Source organism: Oryctolagus cuniculus, chromosome 6, assembly GCF_051225735.1.
Source record: "Oryctolagus cuniculus isolate XC-2025 breed Fujian yellow rabbit chromosome 6, ASM5122573v1, whole genome shotgun sequence".
Lineage (NCBI taxonomy): Eukaryota > Metazoa > Chordata > Mammalia > Lagomorpha > Leporidae > Oryctolagus > Oryctolagus cuniculus.
This window is the reverse complement of record NC_142872.1, coordinates 2918090-2942637: the sequence shown is the minus strand read 5'-3', so window position 1 is coordinate 2942637 and position 24548 is coordinate 2918090. Positions and strand designations below refer to the sequence as shown.

General features: G+C 54.0%; 1 protein-coding gene and 2 long non-coding RNA genes across 3 annotated transcripts in view; all 3 read left to right on the top strand.

Annotated features, from left to right (window-relative positions):
- Positions 1-24548, top strand: part of LOC149125939 (uncharacterized) — a 91446-nt gene that overhangs the window by 2980 nt on the left and 63918 nt on the right. The gene's annotated exons all lie outside the window — the stretch shown is intronic.
- Positions 135-24239, top strand: LOC149125940 (uncharacterized). Its single transcript, XR_016234999.1, has 2 exons — positions 135-274; positions 23853-24239. It is a non-coding gene; the product is annotated as an uncharacterized LOC149125940 (long non-coding RNA).
- LOC149125941 (ly6/PLAUR domain-containing protein 8-like) lies at positions 12490-23396 on the top strand. Its single transcript, XM_089334746.1, has 7 exons — positions 12490-12532; positions 14909-15187; positions 15755-15855; positions 16449-16565; positions 18823-18993; positions 20551-20685; positions 22457-23396. Exons 2-7 carry the CDS (start codon positions 15144-15146, stop codon positions 22645-22647), a joined length of 759 nt encoding a protein of 252 aa, XP_089190872.1. The 5' UTR covers positions 12490-12532; positions 14909-15143; the 3' UTR covers positions 22648-23396.

Genomic DNA, 24548 nt, shown 5'->3' with positions numbered 1-24548 from the left:
CACTGCTCTGGGAGTCTCAGGTGCCGCTTCGTGGGAGTTCCAGGACCCGCTCTAGGTCTAAGGCGACAGGCAGCTCGGCCCCTTATGGGCCTCAGTGGGGTGCCCTGCAGGAGTTTCCCTACATGTCAGGAGGCCCAGGGACCCAGTTATGAAGTTGTCAGGAGCTGTTGAAATGAAAAAAATCTAGAACTGATGCTAACTATCAATTGCTTTTTGCTTCTGTACTGCTCTGCTTGCTCAATGACTTAATGCGGGATGCCCAGCGTAAGAAAAGGTGTGTGTGGGGGGGGATAATTGTACCTGCATGCCAGGCTTCACACACTCCAGGAAGACGGGAAGCCCCAATTCTTAGAAAACAAAACTTAGTAAATACTTCCTGGAATTAATGGTCTCCTGCTTCCTTGTGTGACCACTTCCTTGTGTGACGCGTAGTCCCCAGACTGTTGCGATACACCAATAAAATGCTCAAATGTAGGTAATTGCCATATGGAGAATAAGGAACTAGCATATGTGTGTGATGACGGATGTACTTGTTACTCATGCGTATGAAAACGCTGAGAAGGAGAGAGGCGGGGCTTCTCACCCTGCACTGCACTGTGTTGTATGTGTGGTGGGAGCCCCAGTTCCTGGCAATAAAACCATCAATCCTCTTGCCCCTGCATCTGTGACTGTCTTTTGTGGGATAATTGGGAAAGGTCTCGTATCCCATATTTCAACATCTGGGGGCTCGCCCGGGATTGAGACCCTCCCAGCTAACTCGGGAAGCACAGGAGGACAGGAGGATTTTTCTGTGTGTGTGTGTTTGTCTTAGTTCTGTCCTAGTGTCCATGAAACTGCCAGGATTGTAGGAGCTCCATTTGCATTGTCCCTGCAGGTGAGTTTGGAAAAGGGATTGGATAACAGGCAGACATGCTGGGAGTCGTCCCTGGCCGATTTGGTCGACCTTGGGCTTATCAGAGTGAACTTGTTTGGTGCCAACCTAAGGGGGTTGCTCCCCTGAACCCGGTGTAGTTCTCTTTTTTTTTTCGGCCACACTGTTTGTGTCTCTGTGTCTTGTTTGTTGTGTGATTGTACTAACCCTTATCATTGGAGAAACAGGACTGCAGGTAAGTATCCCTCTATCCTTTGTAACTGACCATTTTTCTGAGTTCTGATCCAGGGCTTCAGAATTGTCCGTTTCAGTGAAAAAGAGTAAGTTAATAAAATTTTTGTAAAGTTAAATGGCCCTCTTTTGATGTTGGATGGCCTGCAGAGGGACGTTTTCATCTGGCCTTAGTCCAAAAGAGGAAAGAGTAAAAATTCTCAATGAAGCCAGAAAGTAGGTTCCAGATGATGACAGACTACCCACCACCAAACAGAGCCTCACTGATGAGAGTTTCCCTTTGATGCGCACTGGCTGGGATATGAACACGACGGCAGGTGGGGAGTGTCTCCGAATTTATAACCAGACTCTAATGCCGGTCTCTGGGCAGCGGCTAGGAAGCCAACAAATATCTCTAAGGCACATTCTTTGTGCCAGGAGCCAGAAGAGAGTCCCTCTGTTTTTCCAGTAAGGCTGTCTGAGTCCTTCAGACACCGGCCACTCCCCCCACTCACTCCCTGTGGAGAATCCCCCAGGAATCTCAAAGAATCAGGGATCACCGCCTACCTGGAAAGGAGATGAACTGTGGAAACACAGTAAAACACTGAGTTAAGAAGTTGCCACTAGCCACAAAAATAAAAGTAAGTGGAGTTGTAAGTCAGGAGCTGAGGCAATGCCTAACGGCTGTTAGGGAGACACTCCTAATCACACCAAGCAGACAACTCTGGTCAGTCAGATAACAGTGTGCTGTGGACAATGCCCCCCTACCCACGCTGACGGACCATTCAAACCTAAGTAAGGCGGGAGCAGTATTGACTGGACTGTCCAACTGCAAGCAAGGAGGAAACAGCGTTGACTGGACAACAAGTCAGAGGACCACAAGCTGGAGGACTCCTGGAGAATGAGGATAAAAAGGGAGCCCTGGCACTGTTAGGCAGGAATTTAGGTATGAATTATGTGTGTGTGACAAAGGCCTGCAGAGAACACTTCTACGTCCAGCATATGCATCTACATCTCAAAGTTATCCCGATAATGCTTCAGGGGCAGCCCAGTGTTCGCATCCTGCCCTGCCCCCTTCTACCTGATAACCTGCCAGGCGGAGATCCCTGCCCCTTCAGCCTGACAAATCTTCCACAATCTCCCAGATGCAGCCCAGTATCTGCATTTCAAACACCCTGCTCCGGATCCCCATTCTCTAGAGGGTCCTGCTCACCCTTCCTCTGAACCCAGGATGGCACCAGCTAGGCTTCCTCCTGTCTGATACCTTCAAGGGAAAACTCAGATAGGAGCTTCTTAATATTTACAGCCATAAAATCCTTTGTTTCAGGAGGAGATGTGTGAAGACAAAGACCCATCTCCTTAAAAACCCCCAGCCTCAACCGTACTGCGCGCTCAGCCCTCTGCCTCTCTGCTGAGCCGCCCGCCTGGCCTGGTCAGGTGTAATCTCTCTACTCAATCATGTAACCACCTCGCTCCTTCCCCCCTCAGTCTCTCAGGCTCTGTCTGAGGGGTGCCCATCCATCCTTACGGATGTCCCTTCCCTAATAAACCTTGCTATTTTTCCTCCCATTACTCTGTCTCACGCCTGAATTCTTTCTTGCGCGAAGACAAGAACCCTGCAGTTTCTCCGGTAACAGCACCACTCTCCATCCTCTCAGGGATCATGGCCTGGTGTGTGTGTGTGTGAACCTCTGGATCTCCACACATCCAGAGCTGAAGAGGCAGCCGCTACTCTGCATGGAGCAGGTAGCAGCACAAGCCGACCTGCAGAGCTGTCCCTGAGCTGTAACCCCACTGTGTGTGTGAGTGTGTGTGTGCGTGGCCCAGTGCTAGTGAACCTCTGGAACTCCTTGCATTTGGAGTCGAAGAGCCAGCCCGCTAGCTTTTGCTACGTGGCCCAAGGTGACGACGGGATCAAGAGGCCATCTGGAGCTGCTGCATTGCTGTCCTGCCTCCGTGCCTGACCAGCCGAGATGCCGCCTCACCGCCTGGCCTGGACTCCTTATCAGCCTGCTGCCAGACCTGACCACAGAGCTGGACCAGGCCTCTCAGCTGGGGACCTCTCCAACTTCTCGCCTGGCCATCAGCCTGGGAACTTTGAGCCTACTGCCCAGAGTGACAGCCTTCCCACAACTTCCTGCCTGTGAGTGACTGATCCGAGATCCGTCTCTGCCGAGACATGGAGCCCTGGACCTTGAACACTGACACTTTTTCCTGACAGTGATAGGAGCCTAGATCACAGCAAACCAATGTTGTGTATTGAATCTTTTGCTGTGCTTGTATTGTTCATTGTGATAGTACTTAAGATTATTTCAATAGTGTTTGTTGTGACTTATGGTATAAGAATATTGATTTTCTGGCCAATAAGTGATATTGTTAAGATTAGCTATATATGTTAAGATGAGTAGTTAATGTTAAGCTAAGTAATTCAGTAAGTGTGTTAAGTTAGCTATAAGTTATGATAAGTGATATTATTGACATTATTGATAGTGATATTAGTGATGTTGATAAGTGTGTTAAGTAATTATGTTAACTTAGGTGATTAGGCCAAGTAGTTAAGCTAAGTGTTACGTTAAGCTAAGCAGCTAAGTTAAGTAGTTAAGTCACATTAAGTAGTGGTGTTAAGTTTAGTGATAAGTGTAAAGTTAGTATAGATTGATAAGTATATTGGTACTGATAAGTGTATTGACCTCAATGAGCATGCTTTATTTCATGACTGTGATACGAGCCTTGAAAATGCAGCTTTTACAAATAATGGTAGTCATGTGTAATATAATATAACTATGCTTTGACCCTATGCGAGGTATCTGTAAATAATGCTGGAGACCTTGATGTACATACACTATTATAATTGGATAGCCCTCAAAGTTTCTTTAACACTGTATACTGTGATCTGAGGAGTAATGAGTAAGTTCAAGTAGTATTATCGTTATTGATATTAATGGTATTGATCCCAGTAGTCCTCTAACCATTAAGGAAATAGTGTTATTCTGATAGTTAAGTGTTATTATAGTAAGGAAGTTAAGTAGAAGATAAGTAGTTATGTTAAGCTAAGTAGTGAAGTAGTTAAGTCACATTAAGTAGTGGTGTTAAGTTTATTGATGTGCATTAAATAGTATAGATTGATAAGTATATTGATATTGATAAGTGTATTGACATCAATAAGCATGCTGATGAGTAGTGTGATAAAAACACCTGGTGTGTAAGCAATGAAATCTCTCATTGGAAAGACAGTCTTGTGTCCTGGTGTTCCTTTCTTCCCATGACTGACAAGTCGTACGTCACACTTGCTACTGTCGAGCTGCGTGAGAGTAGGTGCTTACGACACTCCCTGCCACCGGTCTCTCCCCTCCCAGCCTCTGCTGGCAGCAGTGAGAGCAAGGGTGGCGTGGGGCTCCCCAACCCTCACTGTCCACGCCGGCCCCATGCCTGGAGATGGGAGTCCCACGTGAGGGAAAGGGGCTGGTGGCTTTGGGCAGCACGGAGCGGGGACGCTCTCTGCAGAGACTCGCACAGTCTCCCATTCTCCTGGCCCTGGACAAAACCCCTGTTCCCACAGACTGGGCCTGGTAGGGACACCGTGCACTGCCCTGTTGTGGAGACATTCGCCAGGAAGGGTGGGTCCGTGAGAGGGACAGGGAGCTGAGGCAGGCGAATCAGGTCAGGCCCCACCCCTGTGTGACTTGGGTGGAGCAGTGTCCTGTGGGAGGCTGGCTTTGGGCCATACTTTCCTCTCCCAGCTCCCTGTACCCCAGCTCAGCAATCTGGGGCCTGCACAGGCGGGGGCCTGCCAAGGGCTGGGAGCAGAGGTGCTACATCCCCCAGCCCCAGGGAAGGCCTGGAGGGAGAGTGGGCCTGGGCCCTCTGCTTCCCCAGTCAGGATCAGTGTGGTGGTGGACCCTCCTCCCTGTCCTAGTTCCTCATTCAGAACCTCTTAGCTTGGGCAGCATGGTCTGTGGGCTTCAGGGTGGGATGAGGGATGTCACAGGGCCGGGAGGAACTCGGCCTCTCCATGAGCATGGTGGCCTGGGAGCCTGCCCTTGGCCATGCTTCCTCCTCCAGGGACAGCCTTGGGTGCCCGTCACCCCAACCTTGGTTCTGCTTCTGCTGGGAGTTGACCCTGCTGCCCATCTTCCTGCCTTCAGGACTTCCTCTGGTTCTTTGTTTACTTGGACTCTGGGGGCCTCATCTGCATCCCCGAGTCCCTCTCGCCCACTTCCACATTTTCTTCTCTCTGAACCGTTTACAAATGAAACTGCATTTTGTCTTTTCCGTTGTTGGCATTGAGTATTTCTTTCTTTTTATTTCTGCCGTAAACTAGTGAGTAGCTTTCTGCCTGGACGCACCAGCTTCTGCCTGTCTGCGTATTGATTTAAGGTGCTGTCCAGGACCAGGTAAAGGATTCTCTGCCCCAGCCCCACGCCCTTTAGGCCGGAGTGCTGCAGGGAGCCAGGAAGGCTGCACCTGCGTGAGCTCCCACCGCTCGGTCAGCTCCAGGCCGGGCGTCTGTGCTCTGTCCGAGGCTCGCTCCCCACACTGAGGGCCCCGGGGGGCTGGGCCACACGGGCGGTCTGTTGTCCCGGGTGCTCTGTCTGGGCACTGTGGGTTTCTGGATGCTGTCCAGCTGGGCCGCCTCCCAGAGTCGCCCACTGTGGACACCTTCCTGCCACGTTGCTCTCTTCACCTCCCATCTCTGCACCGTGTGCGGGCCCTGCCCACTCTGCTGTCAGCTGCGTGGGACGCAGGGCGTGGTTTCTTGGCCTCTCTGTGCTGTGGGCACTGGGTTAGCCGTGTATTTTGCATCACAAACAACGCTTCCATGGTAGCTGTGAGCACCCCACTTTTGTGCTGCTGGCCACGTGGCTGCTTCTCTGAGCCATTCCTGGGCCAGACTCCTGAATCCCGGGCAGGCTCTGCTGGGGCTCCCAGACCGCCCTGTGCGGGTGGTGGGACCTGCATTTTATAGGACGTCCTGTTTCCTGATGCCCCGCCACACCCCGCACTGTCTTGTATGTTTGACGTCTGCTAATCTGATTGGTGGGAAGTAGTGTTCCAGTGGTGTTTAACTTGCATTTCTCTAGTTATGGAGTTGGAACATTTGTCTTATGTTAAAGCAAATTATATATACATATAAGATCAATCAATCTATGTATAATGTCTTTGTTTCCCCTTCCTACTTTTGTTCTGTGGGAGTTTGGTTCTTTATCCTTCATTTGGAAAGCATTTATATTTAATTGGGGAAGCCAATATTGTAATCTCTCACAAAGGATTAGAGTCTAAGTTTACCAAAACTTCGTAATATTTTATCAAACTCAGGTTTTATGACACAATTATGATAGACAGTTAAGGAAATACTCATGTTATCAGGGCTCGTGAGGGTTAATAGAATAATGCACATTTGTGACTAAGTCCCACAGCTGAGAAATCAGTCATCATGAACAGACGTGGACAGGTGCGTGCTGCTCCGTGTAGGTTTGCAGTTGAAGGTCTGGCATTCCCTGCCTCCAGGTTATGTTGATGGCTTCACTTTGTGTAACTTAACTTTTCCTCACTCTGTATTGACTTGGGAAGATAGAAAAGTTCATGGAAAATGGAATTAAAAGTTAAGTTAAGGTGCTGGCGCTGTGGCGCAGTTGGTTAACGCCCTGGCCTGAAGTGCTGGCATCCCATATGGGCACCGGTTTGAGACCCAGCTGCTCCTCTTCCAATCCAACTCTGCTGTGGCCCGGGAAAGCAGTGGAAGACGGCCCAAGTCCTTGGGCCCCTGCACCTGCATGGGAGACCTGGAAGAAGCCTCAGGCTCCTGGCTTTAGACCACGCAGCTCCTGCCATTGCTGCCAATTGGGGAGTGAACCATCAGATGGAAGACCTCTCTCTCCATCTCTCTTTCTCTGCTTCTCCTCTTTCTGTGTAATTCTGACTTTCAAATAAAGAAATTAAAATTAATCTTTTTTTTTTTAAATAAAGATAAGTTGAGGGGGTCGTTGTTGTGGCTCAGCATTGTAGAGCTGGAGTCCCTAGCTTGCTAAATGCCGGTTCTGCTTCTGCACTCTGGCTGCTTGCTTGCCTGCTATGCCCCCCTGGAATTTATGACCTCCTGCCCCCCAAGAGCTCCCCTGGGATTTATGGCCCGTTGCTTACTTCTCGCCGGTTCTACCCTTGCCGTCTCTTTGTGTGGCCTTCCCAGCACATAACATATATAGTCTTTGCATTTACATGAACCAATGAACATGTTAGGTCCCAATACCTTGCCATATAGAGAGTTAGAAGGTAACCTAGGTAGGAGATGACCTGCAGGCTTAGAAGTGTGAGGCTATAAACACCTCCCTTATGCAAAGGAGGGGGCCTTTTGGCTGTGCATTGCTAAAGGACTGTGCGGGTAGGGGGTCCCAGCCAGCTGGTAACAAATAAACCTCTGCTTTTGCATCCACAACTGTGCCTTGTGCAATGATTGGGAAATATGGACACAACAAACACATATCCCTGGAATTCCGAGACCCCATATGAGTGCCGGCTAGCGTCCTAGCTGCTCCTCTGATGATCCAGTGCCCTGTTAATGTGCTCAGGGAAAACACCAGAAGCTGGCCCAAGTGCTTGGGCCCCTGTACCCTCGTGGGAGACCTGAAAGAAGCTCCTGGTTCTTGGTATCAGATCATCTCAGCTCCGCTCCTTGTGGCCATCTGAGGAGTAAACCAGTAGATGGAAGATCTCTTGTCTCTCTCTGCCTCTGCCTCTGTGTCATTCAGCCTTTCAAATCAATCAATAAATAATATTTTTAAAGATTGATTTATTGATTGATTTGAATGTCAGAGTTGCACAGAGAGAGAAGAGGAGGTAGAGAGAGAGAGAGAGAGAGATCTTCCATCTGCTGGCTCACACCCTAAATGGCTGAAACAGCTGGAGCTGCACCAATCTGAAGCCAGGAGCCAGGAGCTTCTTCCAGGTCTCCCACACAGGTGCAGGGGCTCAAGGACTTGGGCCATCTTCTACTGCTTTCCCAGGCCATAGCAGAGAGTTGGATCAGAAGTCCTTGAGCAACCAGGACATGAACCAGTGCCCATATGGGATGCCAGCACTGTAAGCCAAGGCTTCAACCCGCTGGGCCACAGCTCCAGCCCCTGAAGTCCCTTCTAATGTGAGTTTGTCACCTGATCTCTGCTGCTTCTCCCAGGTGCATCAGCAGGAAGCTGGCTGGGAAGTGGAGCAGCCAGGACCTGAACTGGCACTGGGATACGAGGCTCCAGCATGTAGGAGGCAGCTTTCCATGGCTTCACCCGAACACTGGCCCCTGCTCTTCTTTTTCAATATTGTTTTGTTCTTCGAGGTCCCTTGAGATTTCCCATGAATCTTAGGAAGGTCTATCTGTGTGAAAGATGCAACTTTTAATTTGGTAACAATTGTATCATTTCTGTGGGTCATACTGGGTGGTATTGCTCTTAACAATATTGTCTTCTAATTCATGAGCCTGGGTGTCTTTCCTTTGTGTCCTCTCTAATCACATCAGCAATGGTGTTTCCAGAGTGCAGTGTTTTCCCTCATTGGTTAAGTGTATCGCCCAGAGTCTGTGCCTTTAGATGCCATAATGGAGTTGATTCTCAATTTCTAATCAGAGTGTTCATCGTCAGGGTGTTATTATTCCTGATATAATTGTAAACTAGATCATTTTATTGTAAACTAGATCACTTTTGCTGTCAGACTGTCATTAGTGTTTTGTAAACGACAGTTTCCTGTGTTGATCCTGAACCCTGCAGTTTTGCTGAGCCCTGAGTGGTTAGTGAAGTTTCCTCTACGTCAGGTCACGCCCTCTGTGTACAGATCTGTTGCTCCTCCCTTGCAAGCTGGATGCCTGAATTCTCTGTCTCCCTCTCATTGCTGCAGCCAGGACTTCCAGCCCAGGGCACCCTCGAGTGGAAGTGGCCAGAGTGGCCTGAGGTGCCGTGAGCTCTGGCCTGAGCAGGGTCACTGCATTTTGTGTCTGAACGACCTTTAGTCATTGTTTGTCCCTGAGTGTCCTCTGTGTTTCTACCCATTGGCACAACTGCTCTCTGCTCAAACACTGGCCTCTAGGAATGGTATCATAAATTTATCACTCGGTGTTCACATGAAGTGCTGGGATGGTGTGTTCTATTCCCATATTCCCCTGAGATAAGGGTGATTAACCTGGCTTGTTCAGGCTTCTGGAATTAACTTGGCTTTGTAATGAACTCCCAGCAGATGTGGTTTTTCCCTTTGTAATCTCATCCCTGAGCGCAATGGAGGCCGCATGATTTGGAGGTGCTAGATAAAAAGTCCAAGGTCTAAAGATAATCGATTTATTTTACAAGGTGATAACTGTATAGAGAAAGTTCCAATGATCATGTCCTATGTTTCCCAGGTAAATCACTCTCCCACAGCCATGTTACAGGACCTATTCCATGCCTGATGTAAGAGTTCCTGTCCCTGTGTTCTACGTTTCCAAGCAGGGGTGTGATGTCCTAACCTTTGTCAGAACGGCAGTGCCTGTCCACCCATCCACTTGCTGTGATATTAACTACGCACCTACCGTTCTCATCACACACTCTGGGGTGAGCTGGGGGGCTGTGGGAGCCACTCCTCATCACTCATGGTCCTATGGCATTGTGCCCTGGACAAAGTTTAGGAGATTCCCTCTTATTTCTCCAGTCACCTCCTGTAACTGATCTTTTTTACGAAGAACAAGAATTTCATGTACATGGATGTCCATGATTCCTACACCAAACCCAATGTCTACATCATTGTTAACCCTAATAAAAACAGCAGAGAGAAGGCTCAGTTCAGTCAGGGGCTTCCCGCTGTGCGGAGTCCCCTCCTCCAGCTGTGACTGTGTCTCACAGTGTGGATGGCATCGCCTCCGCCATGACCTCATTTCCTGAGCGCTGCTGTCCATTTGTTCTGGCAGAGTTGGGAGTGAGGCTGGCACATCTGCTGCCCTGCCGCCCTCCGCAGCCCGGGTCAGCTCCGCAGCAGCAGGTCGCACAGACAGTGAGGGGTGCAGCCGTTCTCCAACCCTGCTGTGTGCTTGCAGCCGGGAGAATTTGGGGAAATTGCTGTGTCAAACATCTTCTGAGATGAACTCGCGTGGTCGCCACACCTGTGGCTGCCACCAAAGAAGCCCAGCTGATGGACTGTGACCAAGACTGGGCCAACGACCCTCACAGCAGAATTTCCTTGGTTCTGTGCAAAGAACATCGTATCCTTTCTTCTTAATCTTTGTTGGATTTTTTTTTTTTTGGTACTAAAATGTCTTGCTTGAAGGAATGGAGCAGTTGCAAGACCTTGAGTGGATGTTTTAATTCAACTTCTTCAAGTGTCCAAGCAGCCCCAGCACTCTGAATCTGTGCAGTGGATTGGCTGTGGAAGCCGTCACTTGCTCTTGGGTCAGTACACTGAGTGCAGACACGTGCACCTGCCCGAGGTGAGGTCGTGTCCCAGAGCAAGGCCAGGGCCGGCAGGAGGGCTGGGTGCTGGCCTCGTTTCTCTCTCTGGACAGTGAGTGGGGAGACCCACAGGTTCCCGGTGCAGCCCTCATTGCGTGTCCCTGGCTTTAATCCCCTCGGTCCTGTCCCTCCACCAGGCCCTGTGCGTCTGTGCAGGAGCCCAGGGCTCAGGAGTGGGGGCTGTGGAGGGGGAAGCCGTATTCGTGGAGCCCCGAGTGACTGATGGCTGCAGGCCGTGTGCCTTCCCAGTCAGAACAGCGCTTCAGAGGTGGGTGGTGGTGCTCATCTTGTGTGAAGCATGGGGAGTCCAGGACAGGCGCACACCTTGTACTGCAGGGCACTGATCAGGGATAGGCACTCACTTTGTACAGGCAGGCACTAAGCCAGGACCAGGCTCATGCCTTGTACAGCCGGGCACCCAGCCGGGACAGGCACACAACTTGTACTGCCAGGCTCTGAGCCTGAGACAGCCATACACTGAGCCAGGGACAGGTGCACTTGAGCCAGGGATGGTCCCACACCTTGTACAGCTGGGCACTGAACAGGAACAGGCATTCAGCTTGTACAGCTTTGCACTGAGTCTGGGACAGGCCAACACCTTGTACATGGTGCACTGAGCCAAGGATAGGCAAGCACCTTTTATAGCTGGGCACTCAGAGTCTCAGGCACTGTAACTGCACTGTAGCTGGATCTTATGTTGCTGAGCTGGAGGAATGAGCCCCTGAATGGAAGTTTCTGGAGGAAACCCAGCAGCATGTGGGCAGGCTGCATGTCGGCCATGGGACCTTCTGCTGTGTCCTGGGCCTGGACCCCTGCTGCAGGCGGGGTTCCTCCTCTGTGCACCCCACCCTGCACCCTCTCCGTGTATCTCTGAAATGGGGTAGACTCCCCTGACCACCATGTCTGGACTCTGCTGGACAAGCCCACTCCCCACCGTGGCTCCAGGCTCACCCCCAGGCAGACTCTGACCCACTGAGTGCCGGCTTGCTGTGGCCAAGCTGCTGCCAGGTCAGCAGGCTGTGGGACTGGGGCCAGGTGCCCGAGGCTCTGTGGGGGAAGGGTGACCACGGGGCCTCCCTGGCCTGTGTTCTGGGTCGGGGGGCCGCCATCGTCATCTGCACTGTTCCCAGGCCCTCTGGGGAGGGGGTCCAGGCTTCCAGAGTCCTCAGTGTCCCTGGTGACCAGTGGTCCCCGGGGCCCCACCTGGGAGCAGCTCCACGTGCCGCTATTGAAAGGTCACCGTGGGAAGCCCTGGTGGAACAGGACGGGAATCCAGGAGAGAGAAACTCTCAGCAGCTCTCTGTAGCGCCTGGTGTTGTGTGCACAGAGCAGGAGCTCGGGCCCAGAGAGCACGGGACGGGGTGGACCAGGCACTGACAGGAGCAGAGCCGGACTCCCTGCTGGTCTGGGGCGCGTTTGTGTTGAGCCCAGTGATGACCCTGTCAGCCTGTCCTTCAGTCCCGCCTCCTGGGGCTGTCAGCTCCACAGTGGGCTTGTGCGACCCCTGGGGGGGGGGCGGGGACCCTGGAACAGAGAGGCGAGGACTCCTGCCCCAGGGGACCTGACCCGCTCTGGAGCTGGATTCTGAGTTCCAGCCTGCCCCTGTGGGTGCCACCAGGACCCTCCCACGTTTCTGTCCTGTACCTGGGGTTGCTCTGGGAGGCCTGAACTGGCTGTGGGACCGCTTCCTGGGCCACAGCACACAGTGGGTGCTGCCAGCCTCACACCTCCTCCCTGGCCCGTTGGTCATATCCGGCTTTGACGAGTGTTGCTGGAATCCCTCTGCTCTCAGGTCTCCAAGGGCGCAGGACACAGCTGGCAAAGGGTTAAGCTGCCCATATCCCTGCTGTTGGGCAGGGCACAGTCTGGATGGGAGAGGCCCCTCCCCAGAAGGCAGCGCCCTTCCTGACTGTGGCCACTGGCTATATAAGGTCCTCAAACCCCTGTACCTCCACAGACTCACCTGGCCTGGGAGTGTCTCTGACCAGATCATCAGGTGGGGTCTGCAGGGCTGGGGCTGAGCCTGGGGGAAGCTGAGACCCAGGATGGGCACCCAGGGCCGGCTCAGGTCCTGTCCGGCTGTGCCCAGACTGGTCATTCTCATGGCTTGTGTTCTGGCCTGTGCTCTGCTGTTAGCAGCTCAGGAGAGTGGGAGCTGGAGGGGCGGGAGGGTGTGGGCTGGGACGTGCTTTGTCTGATTTTTAACTGTACTCCGTGTGCCACCTGTGTTGTGTGCTGCCCATGTGTGTTGGTTGTGTGTGCCATGTGTGCCACCTGTGTGTGCTGCCTCTGTGTATGTGTGTATATGTGTGTGTGGGTGGCTCTGTGGGTGCTGCATCCTCACAGCCCCTGAGCTGCACTCTCCTGTGTGGGAGACGCCAGCCTGCATCATGGTAGGGCCCTGCCGGGTTGTGGGAGAGCTCGGTGATGCAGTTGGTGGTGGGAAGGCGCTCTGCTCACTACACAGGGCTCTGACGTGAACTGTAGCGTCACGCACTGCTCGCCCATGGGGCGGCTGTCAGGGCCCTGGGTCCCACCACACGGTCACCTCTGTCTGCGTGTTGGCCGTGTGCCCTGGGCTGGGTGTGGCCCCCGGGCCTCTGAGGATGAGGCTGATCAGCAGGTGCGCACCTGGGGGACACGCCCTGTGCCCTCTGTAGGCTGGGAGCCCACTCAGCGTGCTCAGGTCTCCTGCACTCAGACGAGGCTACAGAGGCCTGGAGTGGGGCCAGCTCAGAGGGCCAGGGTGTGGCCTGGCCACAGACTGACCACGCGTGCTGTGCCCTCTCCAGGATCCCCACGAGGCAGGGTTTCCTGTGGGGACAAACGGGACCTCCTGCTGATGGGCTGGGCCTCGTCCTCTGCCCTAACCCTCAGTGAGTCAGGGTCACGGTGCAGTATGAGCAGCAGGTGTGTGGCTGTGTATAATGTGTAGGGCACATGTGTGTGGTGTGTGGTGTGTGTGTGGATGGATGTAGCATGTGTGGATGTGGCTTGCAGTGTGTTATATGTGTGTTGTGATTGTGGTATTTCTTGGGTGTTTGCTGCAGTATGTACATATGTGTGTTTTTTGATGTGTGCATAGCATGATGTGTGAGTTGTATGTGGTTCAGCATATGTGTTGTGTTTGTGGTGTGGTGTGGCATGTGGATGTGTGGCATGTGTGTGATGTGTGTTGTGATCTGTGTGGTGTGGCTCATGTGGTATGTTGTGTAATGTGCATATATTTCCTGCATGTGCATGTGCATGCGATGAGTGTGATGTGGTGTGCATTTGCGGTGGGTGTTGTTTAATGTAATTGGTGTGTTGTATGTTACATGTGTCATGCATGTGTGGCATGAATATGTTGTTGTGCACATGGTGTATGTGGTGTGATGTGCATGTGTGGCCTGATGTTAATGTGTGGTATGGCATTTGTGGCATGTTGTGTGATGTGCACGTGTGGATTATACAACTACTATGCACATTAGTGGGATATGTGTGCATGTGATGTGATTATGTTGTGTGTTGTTTGTGACATATGTGTGGCATGCATGTGTGGCATTACATATGTAGCAGGTGCACATGGTCTATGTGGTACGGTATGGATGTGTGGTTTGATGTGATTGTGTGGTGTAGCATGTTGTGTGATGTGCAACTGTGGCCTGTATGTATAGCATACACATGTGTGTGTGTTATATGGTGTGCATGTGTGGTGGGTATTGTGGGATGTGATTGGTGTGTTTTGTTTTGTGTGTGACATGCATGTGTCATGCATGTGTGTCATGCATATGTAGATTGCATTGGTGTATGTGGTGTGTGATATGTAGTATGATGTGAATGTATGGTGGATCATGTGTGTGCTATGGTGTGAATGTGTGGTGAGTGCTGTGGGATGTGATTGGTGTGTTTTGTGTTGTGTGTGACGTGTGTGTCATGCATGTGTGTCATGCATATGTAGATGTGCATGTGATGTATGTGGTCTGTGCATGTGTGGTATGATGTGAGTGTGTGGTGGGGCATGTGTGTGTGGTGTTATGTGCATGGTGAGGTGGGAGGGGCCTGCAGCTCCCCAGGGAAGGTGGGCTCCTCTCCAGAGGGGCACAGCTGTCCTACTCACCCTGGACCCGGGATGTGGGAGCAGCACAGCTGGGTGTGTGGCAGTGGCTCTCCGTCCACACTGCGGCTTCCTCACCTGCGGGGCGGGACGAGCAGCCCAAGGGCGGCAGCAGCCAGGGGGCTTTCTGCAGGGGTGGGGGTGCTGGGTGCCCCTGCCCACCCCACACAGTGGCTCCTGAGCCCTGGGAATGTGACCTGTGCAGTGGGAAACAGAGCTTCCCATGTAATGTCAATGAACTTGACCTTAAATATCTCTGTGTTGCTGTGGCCACAGTTTATGGAGTAAATGAGTAACGAGGCAGAGCACTGCAGGGCCGGCCGCCTGCTCTCCCCGCTGCTCTGACGCCCAGGCCGCTTGAGGGACCTCCGACCCAGCTGTGCAGCCACCTGTGACCTGGCCTGGATCTGGCAGCTGCCCTCTACTGGAGACGGTGTGGGGTCCCAGTGAGGGACCTGGGCCAGATCTTGGAGTGTCTTAGTGATGCTCCTCGGGTTTGATTTCTGCCCTGATGAGCATAAGTCCCTGCCTGCTCCTGTGGGTGAATTACATAAGGTATCACATGCAGGGTGGGTGACAGGAGGTAGGGGTGTTGGGTGGGTGACAGCAGGTGGTGGGCGTCGGGTGGGTGACAGGAGGGGGTGGGCATCGGGTGGGTGACAGGAGGGGGTGGGTGTCAGGTGGATGAAGGAGGTGGTGGGTGTCGGGTGGGTGTCAGGAGGTGGTGGGCGTCGGGTGGGTGACAGGAGTTGGAGGACAGGTGGGTGTCAGGGGGTGGGTGTCTCGTGTTGGAAGCAGTCAGTGCTCAGGAGGTGGGTGCCTGTGGTGGTGGGGACAGAGCTGCTGAGTGCCGAGTGAGTGCAGTGGGGAGATCCCAGCTGAAGACAGACACTGAGGACAGGGCCAGGGAGTCAGTCGCCTGCCCACGTCACACCCGAGGGGCTCCACGGGCCGTGCCCCGGCTGGGTCTCACACGGGCGCGATGCCTCAGCAGCCGTGGAGGCCGGGAGCTCCCGGCGCACGTGAGAGCAGGGTGGATGGGTGTCGGGCTCTGTGCTCCTGTCTGCACCCCTGAGGGCGACAGGCCCCCGCCAGCCCCGGCTGCCTCCCCTGTCCCTCCAGGCTCCAGGCTCGTGGCCCCGCCCTCAGGAGGCTCAGCTCCAGCACCATGAAGGGCATCCTGGTCCTCGGTCTCCTCGCAGCGCTCGCTGTGGCCCCCGGAGGTGAGAGAAGCTGTGGGGGCCGCAGTGCAGGAGACAGGAGGGGGTGGGTGACAGGAGGGGGGCGTCTGGTGGGTGACAGGAGGGGGGGTGACAGGAGGAAGGTGACAGGAGGGGGGAGACAGGAGGGGGGAGAAAGGAGGGGGGGTGACAGGAGGAAGGTGACAGGAGGGGGGATGACAGGAGGGGGATGACAGGAGGGGGCAATTGGGGGGATGACAGGAGGGGGGGTGAAGGGAGGGGGGTGACAGGAGGGTGTGGAGGGGGTGGGGGGGTGACAGGAGGGGGTGGGTGTGTTGGGTGGGTGACAGGAGGGGGTGGTGGGTGTCGGGTGGGTGACAGGAGGGGTGGGCATCACCAGGAGCTTCCTGGGTGCCCGGCCCTCTCAGGCAGTGGCCTGTGGGGTGTGCAGGCTCCCCGTGCTCCCTGCGTTTGGAGCGGCCCCGCCTGTGGGATGGTGAACAGATGGGAGCTCATTGTCTTGTCAGTCTTGGGGGTCCCTAGAAGGTGGGGACATGATCCTCCTTCACCCTGAGGTGGGCGTGGTCTCTGCTCTGTGTCTCCAGATTGGAGCCATGTGGGTTCTGTCTCCACAGGGTCCGTGGACTGTCCACAGTGCTCTTCATTTACCCCCTGTGACGGCAATGATGTCTCTCCATGTCCTGATGACACCTATACTAGCTGCATCTTTTCCTATGCCAACTGGCCTTCAGGTCAGCCTGGGCTGTGTGCCCCCCCACCCTGGGACTGGCCCCCGGCAGGGCTGGAGAGGGCGGCCAGGCTGGGAGGGAGGCCTGAGATGAGGCCGGGCTGTGCCAGGGCAGGGGGTCGTGGAGCAGCTCCTGGCCAAGGGGAGACGGGTCAGGCAGGGCTCATTCCGGAGCCTTCTCGGGGCTGTGGAAGCAAAGGTGGCTCAGGCGGCCGCTCTGCCTGGGCCTGGATCGCCCTGTTCCACTGCCTCACCGCGGGGCAGCTCCTGCCTGGTGAGTTCCTCCACACTTCTCACCTCGGACATTTCCACACCAGACAACAGCGGGCAGAAGAGCGCGAGGACCGTGCGTGCCCCTTGTCCTTGTCAGCAATGACCGACACTGTTACTTTACTGTAATGTGTTAAAGTGAACATGTACGTGTGTCTGAAATCCATGCATAATTTTTGTCAGAATGCACAATTTTCATAAACTTTAGAAGACCCCTTGTTGCATGGATTTAAAATTTTTCTGCACTGAAGAAAACTAATCTTTAATTCCATTTCTCCATGAGCTTTGTGAAGTGCCCTCCTGTGTGTGTGTGTGTGTGTGTGTGTGTGTGGTCATTTTTGCTATAGAAACTTCACTGTCATCTCTGATAAGAGCTTCTAAAAAGACATAACTAGCGTTCCGTTATTGTAACTAAGACATTAACTGTAACTCTGTCATTTCTTCTAATACTTGGGCCATCTTGAGACTCTCTGGGTTGTTTGATAGACACAGTGATGCTGTGATTAATATGCAGGCTAGGTCTCCGCATTGCCGTTTGCTGTTGGGATTGATTTTTATAACAGCTCCTGTTCCATTCTTGCTTCAGTCCCAGGATGTGTGGCAGAAATGGGTGCATCCGTCCGCAGCCGCCCTGCTCTGACTCTGGCTGGTTGCATCCTGTGCTGTCATTCAGTTGTTCTCCTGTTCTTGGTGTTTCTACCCACTGGCCCAGGGTCATCAGCAGTACTGTCTGTAACCATGGAAACATCTACATCAGCGCCGTCCTGTACAGTGTCCACGTGCGGCTCCTGAGCGTTGCTGCAATGCTGCTACTATGACCGAGGAACTTAATTTTAAATTTTAGTTTGATTCATCTAAATTCACCTTTTTTTTTTTTTTTTTTAAAAAGGACTTATTTATTTGAAAGGCAGAATTACAGAGAGGGAGTGAGAGACAGAGAGAGAGAGACATTCCATCCATCTACTGGTTCACTCCCCAAATGTCTGAAACTGCTGGGGCTGGGCCAGGCCAAAGCCAGGAGCCAGGAGCTGCACTTGGGTCTCCCCCGTGGGTGCAAGGGCCCAAGCTGCTCTCCCATGTGAGTTAGCAGGGAGCTGGATTGGAAGTGGAGCAGCCAGGACATGAACTGGTTCCTACATGGGATGCAAGCATTGCAAGCAGCGGCTTAACCAGCTGTGCCAAATTGCTGGCCCCTAGATTTACGTTAAGTGGGCACTTGTGGCTAGTGGGCACCAAATTGGATAGCTCTGGTGTAGGAGTTTGGCTGGGTCTGGGTCCAGTTTTCAGGCAGAAGCACATGGGTTTGCAGACTAGGTGCAGCGGATCTACTTGATTGTTCTCATTTTTAAGAAATTTTTTTTTTGAAAGTGAGAATTACACACACAGAGAGAAGGAGAAACAGAGAGAGAATGAGAAAGAGAGAGAGAGAGAGAGAGTGAGCTTCATCCACTGGTTCACTCTAGAATTGGCCACAACAACGGTAGCTGTCCTAATCCAAAGCTAGGAGCCATGAGCTTCTTCCGGGTCTCCTATGTGGGTGCAGGGGCCCTAGGACTTAGCCACCTTTTACTGCTTTCCCAGGCACATATAACAGAGAGCTCAATTGGAGTTGGAGCAGATGGGACCACAACCAGCACCCATGTGCGATGCCAACACTGCAGGTGGCAGCTTTACAAGCTACTCCAAAGTGCTTTCCCAAGTTATTCTCATTTAGGACTGGAGGGTGGTCTCCAGATGGTCACTTGGACCGCCCACTTGTAGGCCCCGCCCTCTCCTGGGTCTGCCTGCATTTCTGCTGCTCCCCTGCTGCACAGGTGTGGCTGATGGAGCAGCAGCTTTCTCTTCCCAGGAACCCTCGCCGCTGCGTCCAAACCTGCACTGCGCTGAGGGGAGCGTGTGTGCGCTGGCCAGAAGCCGCTGCTCTTCAGGGTCCCAGGTCCCCACGGCCTCTCCTCCCCAGGGACTAACAGTCTGTGTTTGTTTTTGTGTAGTCTTACCACCCACAAGTTTCTATGACATGGCCTGCTCCACAATCGACTGCTCACTGTTGCCTACGCCTGTGGAGGTTTATATCCGGATAGCTGATGAAGAAACAGCCTGGTTGTCAAGCCAGTGCTGGAATGGAGGACCCTGCAATAGCACCATCCCCCCTCCAACCCCAGGTGGGTGCCAGCCCCATGGTCCCCTTGCTGGGCCACCTGTGCTCCCTGCCCTTGGGGGCCACCTGCAGGCCAGGCCCTCCTGTCACATCTGAATGACACTCACACCTGATTGACAGAGGGGCGTGAGAACTGCAGGGCAGACAGCACTGCCAGCAGGGACAGACAGGGAGGCTGTGGGGGGGGACGTATTTAGTATTCATGTATTTTCATTTTATCTCAGGCAACACAGAACCAGAGAGAAGTCTTCCATTTGCCTGTTCATGCCCACATTCCCCAACAGCGGAGGCGGGGCCAGGCCAGGCAGGACTGGGAGCATCTAGGTCTCCCCGTGGTGGTGCAGGAGGAATTCTAGTCCTTGAGTCGTCACTGGCTGCTCCACGCTGCTCCTCAGCAGGAACTGGAGTCAGGGTGCAGCAGGACTTAGGGGGGTCCAGGTGCTGCGTTAGGGATCAGGCGCCCCCAGAGGGGTCTCCCTGCTGTGCCCACGCCTCCCCTGGGAGCAGCACCTGGCGCTCCCCAGCAGTTCTCAGACTTCGGGATCCCAGGGCCCTGTTAGGACTCAGGTCTCCCACATTACTGAGGAGTCCCAAGAACTCTGGTTTACGTGGACTCCTCCTGTCAGTATTTACTGTCTGGGAAGTTCCAGCTAAGGAAGTTTCTAAACCTGCATTAGTTCACCCAAAACAGCAGGCAGCACCTTACCCATCAGCATGTACTTGACAGATAAACACAGCAGTGAGGAGTGTGGCGTTGTCACATACGAGATGGCTAGAGGCTCACACGTGTGTGCATTCCCGTGTGGACAACCCCACCCTGTGTTTGTGTGGGAGAGAATGAGGCACAGGCAGTGTGGTGCTGGCCAGAAGTGGTTAACTCAGCCCCCCGGAAGAGCCCAGGGCTCGGGGTTCCTGAACCCCCGTGTGAGAACCGCTGCTCGTGAACAAAGCCCCGTTTTTTTTTTTTTGGAAAAGATTTTTAATTATGTTTTTGAAAAAGTTACAGAGAGCATGGTTGGGGCGAGGTGGGCAAGGGATAGATCTTCCAACCGCTGGTTCACTCCTCAAATCGCTGCAATGGCTGGAGCTGGGCTGATCTGAAGCCAGGAGCTAGAGGCTTCTTCCAGGTCTCCCACGTGGGTGCAGGGGCCCAAGCACCTGGGTCATCCTCCACTGCCTTCCCAGCCATAGCAGAGAGCTGGATCAGAAGAGGAGCAGCCGGGACTCATATGAGATGCTGGCACTGCAGGCAGCAGCCCTACGTGCTAGTCTACAGTGCTGGCAGTCCGTAGCCTGTGTTAAAAATGAGGTTTATTTATCTTCTCCTGCTTGAACAGCAGATTTAGCAACTGTCACACACCAGGACACCAACAGTCAGGACAGGCTGGGCCGACCGTCCTCTTTTCAGCCTATACCCCACAGACTCAGAGACTGGGTGGGCTGTCGGGGCCGACCTGGGGGGTCTGAGTCTTCAGTGGTGGCCAGGGTGGTGTGGAGGCCAGGATGCAGTCTCTCCGTCCTGTCTGACAGCATGGTCGTGACAAGGCCTCTTCCCTCCCAGACTATCCACCTGTAGGGACCGGTGACGCACAGTGCCCTGCTTGCATGGTGGTTAACGATACCCCCTGTGGGGAGAGATTCGTGAGGTGTAACCCAGATGAACGGTGCATCGATGGGCTTGCAGATGTCATGCTAGGTATGTCTTGGGGATCAGTTCCTCCAGGGGTCCTGAGATGCAGGTTCACAGAGAGGTGGGGGAGGCGGCCTGACACGGGGACGGGGCCAGGATGCCTGTGAGCGGGAGAGAGGCTCCAGTGCTGTCTCAGGGCTGCCTTCTCAGGGCAGGGCTGCTTCCCCTGCTGCTGGCCCAGGGCCTCCACCTGTGCTGGCTGTCAGTCACCAGGCTGCTTCATTCCACAGGTGGGGGTGGGTGGCCTCTGCATACCTACACTCTTCTACCTGTCAGTCTTAGCACACTGGGTCCCCTGGTGGAAGTGTCACATTCGGCTTCCAAATCCAACAATCATCCTTGCTGATGAAAGCAATGGGTTCTCCTTGGGCTACACAGCAGACCAGGTCCCACAACTGTAGACCAGGACCCTCATGGATGGGTCCCTGGCAAGGGCAGGTCCTGCTGAGCTCAGAGCCTTGCAGGTCTGCTCCTCACCAGCAGGGGGCGCAGGCTTCCCCAGGGCCATGTGGGCATCAAGCATGGATGTTAATTGCAGTTCTGGATTTCTCAGTGGTCTGCCTGGCTGGCCTCAGCGTCACCAGGTCCTCAGTGTGCACGGGGCCTCTCTCCAGCTGGACTCTGGGGTCTGGACAGTGGACGAGGAACCACAGCTGCCCCAGGTGTCACGCAGAGCGGCCCCCATCCCCAGCTCCTCACATATTTCCCAGAACACTGGGAATCCCAGTGGGCATAGCTCTTTGTGCTTTAACCTCCCTGGGATGTCTACACTGCTGCAGATTTTAACTCTGGGGCTGGGAGATGGGCAGTGCAGGGATATGGCACGTCCTGTCCTGTGTCATCTGCTGCAGGGACCTGGGAGGTTTTCCCTCGCACAGCTTGGCTTGGGTCAATGCCATCACAGATGTGAACTTTTTTAAATTGTTTTTGCCCAGGGTCACTTTTTAAAAAACACAGCAGAGAAGTGCACAGGTACACTTCTTCTTTTTAAAATATAGAAAGACTTATTTATTTATTTGAAAGTCAGAGTTACACAGAGAGAAGAGAGGCAGAGAGAGAGAGATGTCTTCCACCCACTGGTTTGCTCCCCAATTGGCCGGCCCGGCTGGAGCTGAGCTGATCTGAAGCCAGGAGCCAGGAGCTTCTTTTTGTCTCCCCTGTGGATGCAGGGGCCCAAGGACTTGGCCCATCTTCTACTGCTTTCCCAGCCATAGCAGAGAGCTGGACAGGAAGTGGAGCAGCCAGGTCTTGAGCTGGCACCCACATGGGATGCTGGCACTGCAGTCAGTGGCTTTACTTGCTAATCAACAGCTGTGGTCCCGTGTCTTCCTAACACACTTGCCCAGCCCCCGGTGCCCTGCCTGGTAGCCAAGGGCAGGAGCCGCCCTTGGTGCTCTGGTTCTGGTGCTCTCCCCCCAGGGCTGGCGCCCTGCTCCCTGCTCCCCGGCCCGTGTTCTTGCTCTGTCTGCACGTGGTTACCGAGTCCCTTCTGGCTGCTTTTGCTTATGTTCAGGGGAAACTGAGGCAGGTAGCACTCTGCTCCAGAGAGGAGTGGGTTCTGGGCCCGGCCTGGATGAGGAGGACCCAGGCCCGGTCCTCCCAGGTGAGGCAGGAGTGCCTGCCTGTCTACCTTGGGTCGGCCGCCCCTGTGGGTCACAGCCCGGATGGCTGACATGGAGGGGCAGGCGAGTTCTGAGCCCCGCGGCCCTGGCCATGTAATTGGCTGGGTGCTGGTGCCTCCTGCTGGGCCGTGGAGCTCAGGTGACCCCACCTCTAGGGACTGGAGACTTGGTGCGGTTCACGCTGCGTGTCAGAGGCTGCTCCAACATCCCCGACGACCTCTGCGGGTTCCTGTCGACACCGAACATCAGGATAGGGAACATCGTCTTCCGGCAGCTCATCTGCAGTGACCCCGACCCGATCACCAAGAACCTGAACTCGGGCGCGGCCCTGGCAGGTGCCCCCTGAGCCATTTCCGCAGGCCTGGGGCTGGGGCAGCTGTGGCTGCTCAGAGCCTGTGCTGCCCTGGCCCCGCCCTCCCTAGCCCCGCCCCCAGCCCCGCCCTCCTGCCCCTGCCCCGCCACTCCGTGTCCACCCCGTCCCCGCCCCCAGCTGCGCCCCATCCCTGCCCCACCCCTCCAAAGCCTCTGTGAAGCTACACCTACTAGGGTCTTGCCTGCATCTGCCTGTGTCCTGCTGACCTGGCCCTGGTGAATGAAAGAGCCTGCGCGGTGCAGACCAGGGGCGCTGCGTGCACGGGTGCGGCCTCGAGGGAATGGGTTCTCCGCCTGAAGAGCCAAAGGGACTCCATTTAAAAAAAAAAAGAAAAGAAAAGAAAAAGCAGCCTCTGTTTCCCCCAGCAGACCCTAGTCCTTGTAAAAGCAGGCATCCAGGCATTCCAGAGACATCAAAGCTGACCAGGGACAGCTCACCAGACAAGGGCAGCTCATAGAGGTTACGAAATGAGTAACTCCCTGACCCCAGGCCAAATGCAGACCCCCCCCACCTGACCCCCGCCCGTTCAACTGAGAGCATCCCAGAGCAGCCCCGTCCAGTCACCAAAGCCCCGTGCTGTAAGCCCCCGCTGATGTAACCCTTGGTTTTTCCTTTAAAAGCGCTCCCAAACAAAGGCTGGGCCTTCCTCTGACTTCCACTGCGTGGCTGGTCAGACGAGGTCCCTGCCGCGCTTGTACTTCCAAATAAACCTTGCTTTTGCATTTCCGTGTGATTGGGTCCTGATAGCTTCTTGGGGATCCACTTACCTGGGCATACACGCCATTAATAAAAGCCGGGGGGTGACCTGGCATGGCTGTCGTCCTGCTCTTCTGGTCATGGTCACCTCTGTGCATCCACCTCGGGCCGCCCACAGCTCAGCTCTTGCTCCCGGCTCCCAGATCCACACTGCTTTGGGAGTCTCAGGTGCCGCTTTCTGGGAGTTCCAGGGCCCACTCTAGGGGCACAAGGGGACAGGCAGCTGGACCCCTGATGGTCCTCAGTGGGGTGCCCTGCGGGAGTGTCCCCATGTGGTGGGAGGCCCAGGGACCCCGTTATGAAGTTGTCAGGAGCTGTTGAAGTGAAAAAAATCTAGAACTGATGCTAACTATCAATTGCTTTTTGCTTCTGTACTGCTCTGCTTGCTCAATGTTAATGCGGGATGCCCAGCGTAAGAAAAGGTGTGTGTGTGGGGGGGATAATAGTACCTGCATGCCAGGCTTCACACACTCCAGGAAGACGGGAAGCCCCAATTCTTAGAAAACAAATCTTAGTAAATACTTCCTGAAATTAATGGTCTCCCACTTCTTGTGTGACCACTTCCTTGTGTGACGCGTAGTCCCCAGACTGTTGAGATACACCAATAAAATGCTCAAATTTAGGTAATTGCCATATGGAGAATAAGGAACTAGCATACATGTGTGATGACGGATGTACTTGTTACTCATGCGTATGAAAACGCTGAGAAGGAGAGAGGCGGGGCTTCTCACCCTGCACTGCACTGTGTTGAATATGTGGTGGGAGCCCCAGTTCCTGGCAATATAACCATCAATCCTCTTGCCCCTGCATCTGTGACTGTCTTTTGTGGGTTAATTGGGAAAGGTCTCGGAGCCCATATTTCAACATCTGGGGGCTCGCCCGGGATTGAGACCCTCCCAGCTAACTCGGGAAGCACAGGAGAACAGGAGGATTTTTCTGTGTGTGTGTGTGTTTGTCTTAGTTCTGTCCTAGTGTCCGCGAAACTGCCAGGATTGTAGGAGCTCCATTTGCATTGTCCCTGCAGGTGAGTTTGGAAAAGGGATTGGATAACAGGCAGACGTGCTGGAGAACCATCCCGTGGCAGGGAGACGTCCCTGGCCGATTTGGTCGACCTTGGG

What these genes read in the sequence shown, in the direction of transcription:
- LOC149125941 (XM_089334746.1), top strand. Translation starts at nt 15,144, where the DNA reads ATGAGCATAAGTCCCTGCCTGCTCCTGTGGGTGAATTACATAAG. An exon ending in CTGTGGGTGAATTACATAAG is followed by an intron (nt 15,188 to 15,754) that starts GTATCACATGCA and finishes CTGTCCCTCCAG; the next exon opens with GCTCCAGGCTCGTGGCCCCG. An exon ending in GCTCGCTGTGGCCCCCGGAG is followed by an intron (nt 15,856 to 16,448) that starts GTGAGAGAAGCT and finishes CTGTCTCCACAG; the next exon opens with GGTCCGTGGACTGTCCACAG.